This window comes from Sebastes umbrosus, chromosome 10 (genome assembly GCF_015220745.1).
Source record: "Sebastes umbrosus isolate fSebUmb1 chromosome 10, fSebUmb1.pri, whole genome shotgun sequence".
Taxonomy (NCBI): domain Eukaryota; kingdom Metazoa; phylum Chordata; class Actinopteri; order Perciformes; family Sebastidae; genus Sebastes; species Sebastes umbrosus.
Genome location: NC_051278.1, coordinates 26,699,662 through 26,709,036, shown reverse-complemented (window position 1 = coordinate 26,709,036; position 9,375 = coordinate 26,699,662). Strand labels below are relative to the sequence as shown.

The 9,375-nt window shown below is 46.7% G+C and overlaps 1 protein-coding gene across 4 annotated transcripts; it reads left to right on the top strand.

Moving 5' to 3' along the window:
* Window positions 1–2,267: 2,267 nt before the first annotated feature.
* Window positions 2,268–9,119, top strand: LOC119496165 (trichohyalin-like). 4 transcript variants are annotated; one of them, XM_037783281.1, is made up of 13 exons: window positions 2,296–2,374; window positions 2,549–3,004; window positions 3,152–3,298; window positions 3,446–6,378; window positions 6,524–6,655; window positions 6,774–6,891; window positions 6,990–7,141; window positions 7,263–7,365; window positions 7,535–7,611; window positions 7,823–7,931; window positions 8,050–8,110; window positions 8,325–8,482; window positions 8,675–9,119. In XM_037783281.1, the coding sequence occupies exons 1-13, from the start codon at window positions 2,345–2,347 to the stop codon at window positions 8,678–8,680; spliced, it is 4,482 nt and encodes a 1,493-aa protein (XP_037639209.1). In that variant the 5' UTR covers window positions 2,296–2,344; the 3' UTR covers window positions 8,681–9,119. The 4 variants fall into 4 exon arrangements, with proteins under 4 accessions (XP_037639208.1, XP_037639210.1, XP_037639206.1 ...); XM_037783280.1 differs by having other exon boundaries at window positions 2,268–2,375; window positions 2,697–3,004; window positions 3,152–6,378; XM_037783282.1 differs by having other exon boundaries at window positions 2,275–2,374; window positions 2,843–3,004; window positions 3,152–6,378.
* Window positions 9,120–9,375: the final 256 nt, after the last annotated feature.

Below are 9,375 nucleotides of genomic sequence, written 5' to 3'. Positions count from 1 at the left end.
CCAAAATGTTGTGAACACTCCCTCATTGCACAGAAAAACGGTGTGCCAACACAAATGTGGCAAATACAGCAGGTCTAAGTAAACCCGGGAAGTCAGTCCAGGGCTCAACAATAAGGCTTGCCCACTTGCCCGGGGAAAGTAAAATGCCACTTCGGGCTAGTAAATCTAGCAACTCACTTGCCCAATCGGGCAAAAAAGAATTAAACACATATTTTTTTCTGATGATGGAAGTAGCTAAGGAGTGAGCCATCTCGCTTCCTTCTCATCTCTGTTGAAAGCTGCACATGCGCAATACCGATCAGGCACTTGCTAGAAAATGGCGGTGGTTAAAGGCAAAGTTTATGAGCTGAAGCACAAGCGAGCATTTCAATTATCCTGGAAACAGGAGTTTAGTTGGGTGGCCTTAGACAATGTCGGCAACACTCCAGATTAATTTACTAAAATAAAGATTAAACATGACAATGCACTTTAGTCTTTTGTTGTTATTTGATAACTGCTAATAAATAAAACCATTTGTATAGGGGCAAGTCAAAATTGACTTTGGGCAAGTAGATTTCTGACTCCAACGTTGAACCCTGCAGTCTGTAATGAATATTTATAGACAGTTTGTGCCAACACAAGAGGTTGTTTTAATCCTGTGTGGTTGTCAGACCCCCGTGTTTATTGCTCTGTTGGACTTCTCTTTACAGATGTTGCTATGTTTCCACATCTCAACAGTTAACTTAGTGACTGCAATGTCAGCCTTTGTCCCTGTTTCATCCCTCTGCGCTCTGCAGGATTTCATGATCAACATTTAAAAGCAGTTAGGAGGGCAGTGACTGACCCAGCACCATTTATTTGCCTTGAGCAACAGATCTAAGAAGAACGACACACAACAACCTCTGTTTCACAATTGACCAAGCTGATCAGAAGTGACATTTTAACTGGAACCACACGTTTCCAGCTTAATGTTGTGTTTTTATGCAGGATTCTGGGCAGCACTTGGGGGAGGTCTGGTGGCAAACACAAGGGCTGTCAATCACACTGAGGTTAAATAAACTGAGTGGATATTCATGCCAAAGCCAACAGGCAGGGCAGCGGTATAGCGGGGAAAAATTAGATTTAAAGGAGAGTCTCCAAAACCGGGCTAAGCACAATAAATCAAGTGTTGCCAAAACACAGAGAGACAAATCCTGCAGTTTCCACCATGTTTTACCTCTTTGTCTCTTCAAAGAGCGACTGTGGAATTTCAAAACTAATTTTGAAAATCAGACAGTACATCCACACACATGTTGTTATGTATCCTGTTGTAACTATACTCCTCATGTACATTTCTGATGTTCCTCAGTCTGGTAAAGACAGTTTGTCTCCTAGCTGTTTGTCCCCTGTGCTGCTGATAGAACAGAGACGCTGTAACAGAGGCCAGAGCCACCGTGGATTAAATGGTAAATGGACTTGCATTTACATAGTGTCTGTCTTGTCTTCTGACCACTCAAAGCGCTTCACACTACATGTCAGCATTCACCAATTCACAGACACATTCATACACTGACGACAGAGGCTTCCCTGCAAGGTGTCAACCCGCCCATCAGGATCTAATCTAAATACTCATTCACACACTGATGGCACAGCCTTCGGGAGCAATTTGGGGTCCCGAAATGGATGTAGTTTAAACGGGTGTAGCGCTACTTCAGTAGTGCTCAATACACAGTGCTTCCGCGCCACTGACATATTACTTCTGGTGTGGATGTGGTGGGGGTTTTCCTTCACCCGAGTATTCACAATTAAATGAATGCAACTTTTAGTAAATTATCTTAATGTATGTTTGATCCCTGTAAATAATAACTCGGTAGTTGAGAAAAATTAATATGCACAGTGAACATCTCAATTCTGAATGTTCTCAACCATCAAATAGGGAGTTGGTTTAATGAAATAAATAAATCTAAATAAAAACAAATAAATAAAATGTATACAGTATACAGTATGTATATATACATTTATATATTTATGCAGATCTTTTGTTTTTATTTATTTCACTATATATATATACAGTATATTTCTGAAGATAAATGATCTTGTTTCACTTTGTTTTGATTTGAATTTTACGTATTCGTAGTTTGGGCCTTTTAAGAACACCAATCTACACACACACACACACACACACACACACACACACACACACACACACACACACACACACTTGTAACATACCACAATAGTAACATTCTAGAACTGAACTTTTAGAATCCAGTCATCTAGTTCTATGTCACAGAACCTTTGACCAGATATTGTTGACAAACCCTGCAAGATAGCAGCAGTTAACTGTCAGTCTCAGTCTATTTTAACTTCACAACAAGTTACAAAGATGTTTCCTCGGGAATCCTATTGTAGAAAGGTTTGTTTTCTAGATATACTAGCACTAGTAATTTTTTCTACTTTTAATGTGACCTTGACCTTATTTCTACTTCACAGTTCACAGTGAGACACTTTCTGTGAAGCCAGTTTATATCATCTGTGTAGATACATTATGTTTTCAACAATTTTCATATTGTTTATTATTACTCACAAGGACGAGGTGGTGAAGGTCAAAGGCCTCAGACAGGAAGAGGAGAGATGGCTCCATGCATACCAACTGAAAAGGGTTGCACCAGATCCTAGAGAGCAGAGCCCAAAGGAAAAGCACCCAAAGATGCAGCGCCACACCACCCCTCTCAAAGACGAGGTGGTGAAGGTCAAAGGCCCCAGACAGGAAGAGGAGAGATGGCTCCATTCACACCAACAGAAAAAAGTTGCACAAGATCCTATAAAGCAGAGCCCAAAGGCAAAGTACCCTGAGATGCAGCGCCACACCATCCCTCATAAGGACGAGGTGGTGAAAGTCAAAGGCCTCAGACAGGAAGAGGAGAGATGGCTCCGTTCACACCGCCAGAAAAAGGTTGCACCAGATCCTAGAGAGCAGAGCCCAAAGGCAAAGCACCCGAAGATGCAGAGCCACACCACCCCTCACAAGGACGAGGTGGTGAAGGTCAAAGGCCTAAGACAGGAAGAGGAGAGATGGCTCCATTCAAACCAACAGAAAAAAGTTGCACCAGAGCCTAGAGAGCAGAGCTCAAAGGCAAAGCACCCAAAGATGCAGCGTCAAACCATCCCTCACAAGGACGAGGTCGTGAAGGTCAAAGGCCTCAGACAGGAAGAGGAGAGATGCCTCCGTTCACACCAACAGAAAAAGGTTGCACCAGATCCTAGAGAGCAGAGCCCAAAGGCAAGGCACCCAAAGATGCAGTGCCACACCACCCCTCGCAAGGACGAGGTGGTGAAGGTCAAAGGCCTCAGACAGGAAGAGGAGAGATTGCTCCGTTCACACCAACAGAAAAAAGTTGCACCAGAGCCTAGTGAGCAGAGCCCAAAGGCAAGGCACTCGAAGATGCAGTGCCACTCCATCCCTCACAAGGACGAGGTGGTGAAGGTCAAAGTCCTCAGACAGGAAGAGGAGAGATGCCTCCGTTCACACCAACAGAAAAAGGTTGCACCAGATCCTGGAGAGCAGAGCCCAAAGGCAAGGCACCCAAAGATGCAGTGCCACACCCCCTATCACAAGGACGAGGTGGTGAAGGTCAAAGGCCTCAGACAGGAAGAGGAGAGATTGCTCCGTTCACACCAACAGAAAAAAGTTGCACCAGAGCCTAGTGAGCAGAGCCCAAAGGCAAGGCACTTGAAGATGCAGTGCCACTCCCCCTATCACAAGGACGAGGTGGTGAAAGTCAAAGGCCTCAGACAGGAAGAGGAGAGATGCCTCCGTTCACACCAACAGAAAAAGGTTGCACCAGATCCTGGAGAGCAGAGCCCAAAGGCAAGGCACCCAAAGATGCAGTGCCACACCCCCTATCACAAGGACGAGGTGGTGAAGGTCAAAGGCCTCAGACAGGAAGAGGAGAGATTGCTCCGTTCACACCAACAGAAAAAAGTTGCACCAGAGCCTAGTGAGCAGAGCCCAAAGGCAAGGCACTTGAAGATGCAGTGCCACTCCCCCTATCACAAGGACGAGGTGGTGAAAGTCAAAGTCCTCAGACAGGAAGAGGAGAGATGCCTCCGTTCACACCAACAGAAAAAGGTTGCACCAGATCCTGGAGAGCAGAGCCCAAAGGCAAGGCACCCAAAGATGCAGTGCCACACCCCCTATCACAAGGACGAGGTGGTGAAGGTCAAAGGCCTCAGACAGGAAGAGGAGAGATTGCTCCGTTCACACCAACAGAAAAAAGTTGCACCAGAGCCTAGTGAGCAGAGCCCAAAGGCAAGGCACTCGAAGATGCAGAGCCACACCACCCCTCACAAGGACGAGGTGGTGAAGGTCAAAGGCCCCAGACAGGAAGAGGAGAGATTGCTCCGTTCACACCAACAGAAAAAGGTTGCACCAGATCCTAGAGAGCAGAACCAAAAGTCAAGGCACCCGCAGATGCAGCCCCACACCACCCCTCACAAGGACGAGGTGGTGAAGGTCAAAGGCCTCAGACAGGAAGAGGAGAGATGCCTCCGTTCACACCAACAGAAAAAGGTTGCACCAGATCCTAGAGAGCAGAGCCCAAAGGCAAGGCACCCGCCGATGCAGCGCCACACCATCCCTTACAAGGACGAGGTGGTGAAGGTTAAAGTCCTCAGACCGGAAGAGAAGAGATGCCTCCGTTCACACCAACAGAAAAAGGTTGCACCAGATCCTAGAGAGCAGAGCCCAAAGGCAAGGCACCCGCAGATGCAGCGCCACACCATCCCTCACAAGGACGAGGTGGTGAAGGTCAAAGTCCTCAGACCGGAAGAGGAGAGATGCCTCCGTTCACACCAACAGAAAAAGGTTGCACCAGATCCTAGAGAGCAGAGCCCAAAGGCAAGGCACCCGCAGATGCAGCGCCACACCATCCCTCACAAGGACGAGGTGGTGAAGGTCAAAGTCTTCAGACCGGAAGAGGAGAGATGCCTCCGTTCACACCAACAGAAAAAGGTTGCACCAGATCCTAGAGAGCAGAGCCCAAAGGCAAGGCACCCGCAGATGCAGCGCCACACCATCCCTCACAAGGACGAGGTGGTGAAGGTCAAAGTCCTCAGACAGGAAGAGGAGAGATGCCTCCGTTCACACCAACAGAAAAAGGTTGCACCAGATCCTAAAGAGCAGAGCCCAAAGGCAAAGCACCCAAAGATGCAGAGCCACACCCCCTATCACAAGGACGAGGTGGTGAAGGTCAAAGGCCTCAGACAGGAAGAGGAGAGATTGCTCGGTTCACACCAACAGAAAAAGGTTGCACCAGATCCTGGAGAGCAGAGCCCAAAGGCAAAGCACCCAAAGATGCAGCGCCAAACCATCCCTCATAAGGACGAGGTGGTGAAGGTCAAAGTCCTCAGACAGGAAGAGGAGAGATGCCTCCGTTCACATCAACAGGAAAAGGTTGCACCCGATCCTGGAGAGCAGAGCCCAAAGGCAAAGTATCCAAAGATGCAATGCCACACCATCCCTCACAAAGACGAGGTGGTGAAGGACAAAGGCCTCAGAGAGGAAGAGGAGAGATGCCTCCGTTCACACCAACAGGAAAAGGTTGCACCCGATCCTGGAGAGCAGAGCCCAAAGGCAAAGCACCCGAAGATGCAATGCCACACCATCCCTCACAAGGACGAGGTGGTGAAGGACAAAGACCTCAGAGAGGAAGAGGAGAGATGCCTCCGTTCACACCAACAGGAAAAGGTTGCACCCGATCCTGGAGAGCAGAGCCCAAAGGCAAAGCACCCGAAGATGCAATGCCACACCATCCCTCACAAGGACGAGGTGGTGAAGGACAAAGACCTCAGAGAGGAAGAGGAGAGATGCCTCCGTTCACACCAACAGGAAAAGGTTGCACCCGATCCTGGAGAGCAGAGCCCAAAGGCAAAGCACCCGAAGATGCAATGCCACACCATCCCTCACAAGGACGAGGTGGTGAAGGACAAAGACCTCAGAGAGGAAGAGGAGAGATGCCTCCGTTCACACCAACAGGAAAAGGTTGCACCCGATCCTGGAGAGCAGAGCCCAAAGGCAAAGCACCCGAAGATGCAATGCCACACCATCCCTCACAAGGACGAGGTGGTGAAGGACAAAGACCTCAGAGAGGAAGAGGAGAGATGCCTCCGTTCACACCAACAGGAAAAGGTTGCACCCGATCCTGGAGAGCAGAGCCCAAAGGCAAAGCATCCAAAGATGCAATGCCACACCATCCCTCACAAAGACGAGGTGGTGAAGGACAAAGGCCTCAGAGAGGAAGAGGAGAGACGGCTGGGGGAAAACAAGACAGGTGTTCAGGCTGTGCCCGAAAAAAAGAAGGGACAAGATGCCGTCTCCCCGACTCAGACCGTCAGACAGCAGCAGATAAAGTTTCTTGGGTTAGTGTCATTTACACACACAAGAAGCAAGGCTGTATCCATCAAATCAAAGTAAAACTACTGGGAGAAAATGAGCCCCAGTTTGAGAACATGTCATTGAATAATTGATGATATTCACGTTCGTCTTGTTATGTTTGTGTGTCAGGTTCCCGAACCCAGCAGTATACTGTTATATAAACTCCACCCTGCAGAGCCTCCTGACATTGGAGGAGTTTGTAAGCGCCTTCAGCTGTCAGGAGGAGGTCTGGAATTCAATGCCTGAAGCTGCACTTCTGAGGTACAGCACCCCTCATACACAACCACTAATTTTATCTTAAAGTTGTACCCTGAACACCAAAATCGTATTGCTACAAAGTCAAGACAATTCCACTGACCCATCTTACCTTCCTCTCCAGATCATTTATGGACATCAAAAAGTGTCACTTTTCCGGGGACACCAGCCATAAAATTGACCTTCTAACTGAACTCAAGAAGACGATTTGGTCTCCGGAGTTCCAGGATCTCGACCAGAAGGTGAATGAGCTGGTTTTATGGTTTGTTGTTTCAACACTTCCTGATAGTTTCCCCTCGGCGTATGAACTCTGTATGATTGTGTGTGTGTGTTTCTGCAGGATGCTCACGAGTTCTTCACCACTGTGCTCGAGCAGATGAGATGCTTGAGCCCAAAGCTTCAGGAGATGGCTGCCAGGTTGGGCACCTCCTACAGCTGTCCAGTGGAAGATAACTTGGTGTTTAAAATGCTTAACACCAGGACCTGCAAAAGGTAAGTACACCGTTATACACATCACACACACACACACACACACACACACATTCATGTGTCTACCAGCATGTCAAAGCAGTGTGCAGCTGTATTAAAACTGTATTGTCCTTATAATGTGTAGGTGCGGCTCAGGATCCTCACGAGAGGAGGAATTTACTAACCTCTCCCTGGATCTGGTGCCTGGAGGCGGAAGCGTGGAGCAGATGCTTGAGGATTACCTGTCGGTAAGAAACACCTCTCCTCAGTCATTCACATTAGAACCGACTGATATTATGTGATCATCTGATGTATGTAGAAACACCACCACTGCTTGTGTCAGTATGTGTATGGATACGTAGTTGTTGTAAATCCAGTATAGAAGTGTAAACATGTTGGTCTTGTGCTGTTCTGCAGGAGAAGGAGTTGAAGTACAAGTGCGAGTGCGGTGGCACCAAGTCAATCCAGCGCCTGTCATTTCTGACCCTGCCAAGGTGAGTGACATCTCATCCATCACATATGACCAAACTCCTGACCACAGCGCTCCGTGGTGATACCGGTTAACCCAGTGGTATCAAACTGGGCTCCACTGACCCAAAGGAGTGACTGTGAAGTATTTAACATAGAAAATACCAATGGAAAGAGTTTGTAACGCCATATTCTTCTCTAACACCTGGTGCTCATATCTTTTCTGTCTGTCTACAGAGTGCTGGTCTTGCATCTAAAGCGCTTCAGGTTCACTCCATCCTTCCAGCTTCGAAAGCTCAATGACCCCGTCAGCCTACTCAGGGATCTGGTGGTGATGTCAGACCAGGTAAAGAAAAACTACTGTATATGACCTGATAGCAAACAGAAGCATCAGACTGGGGCTGTAATAAGTAAATGTGTGGACTGTGTGTGCACTAACTCTGATTAACTGTGTTTCTTCTTAGGCTGGTTGCTGCTACAGTCTGGTCAGCACCATTAATCACCTCGGCTCCACACCAGATAGTGGTAAGATAATCAATTATTTTACTCACATTAAATCAAGAAAAATAATCTTTCTTTCTTTGTTCAACAACTATTTTCTTACATTCTGCTACTTTTAGTCACTGTAGAAAGTCAGACACTAATATAAAATTTCCTGACTTTGATATAAACTAAATCACTGTCTGGTATCAGATCAGTTTTAATGCAGTCAATGCAACAATGCTTCCTCTCCTGTTAGGACACTACATCTGTGACGGCAGGGATCCAGATGTGGGACAGGGGGACCGAACTGACCGCTGGTTCACCTACGATGACGCAGAGGTGACCGAAACAAGCGGCGACTATGTGTGTGACACGCGGAGAAGATCCTCCTACATCCTGACATACAAACGTCATGTAAGAAGAAAACACTGTGACGTGCACTGAAGTGAAATACATCATGGAAATGATGAGGCAGAGACAGAGACAACACGAACACTGACGTTCTTTAAGTCTCCTCAGATAACACTTCAGACTGATTACAGTTGAGCAGAGGGATTTAGAAATCCAACAACGCTGTATTTATTTTAAGTGTGATTCTATTCTCAGGACTAGACGTTGGGACGCTCCTTAAGGCCATTTTGAAAACCCATTGGCAGGAGCAGCCCTGTGTGACAGGGTAAGTGTCCAGCGGTGCGTGACAAGGTAAGTGTCCAGCGGATGTACAACGAGACCACGTCCAGTGAATGGACGGTGAGCGCGTCTCGTGGCCAGGAGCAACAGCAGGTCACCCCCAACCCTCAGGAGGATGGGCTCCCCCCAGAGAGCCTGGTTCCTCCCAAGGTTTCTTCCTCCGTGAAGGAGTTTTTCCTTGCCACAGTTGCCCAAAGTCACAGCATGAGCAATGACGTATAATGCAAATTGGACGTGATGTCAAATACAGATGTGGCTTGCTCTCTGGGGAAGATGGTAAACTGAAATTGAATCATTTAATAAACTTTTTCAGTTCACCATTAAATTAAAATTAAAATTAAATAAATCATTTAAAATTATAGATTTTTTATTTTGTGGTATTTTATTTAGTCTAAGCATTAGTATGAGTATAGTTTCATCAATATGGATTGTTATAGTACCTGCAGACTCTGCAATGAAACAAATGTAAAAGGTAAGTTTGCATGGGTAAATTATACATGTATTGGTTACTCATTCAAATTTTGTTACCAGTGTAGTTATATCAAACAATATGTATCCTCACTGTTTATTAATAAAGGTTGTACACATTGTGTTGCTGCTTTTCTTTAATTTCAACT

What these genes read in the sequence shown, in the direction of transcription:
- LOC119496165 (XM_037783278.1), top strand. Translation starts at nt 2,345, where the DNA reads ATGTTTCCTCGGGAATCCTATTGTAGAAAG. An exon ending in TGCTTGAGGATTACCTGTCG is followed by an intron (nt 7,366 to 7,534) that starts GTAAGAAACACC and finishes GCTGTTCTGCAG; the next exon opens with GAGAAGGAGTTGAAGTACAA. An exon ending in CGGCTCCACACCAGATAGTG is followed by an intron (nt 8,111 to 8,324) that starts GTAAGATAATCA and finishes CTCTCCTGTTAG; the next exon opens with GACACTACATCTGTGACGGC.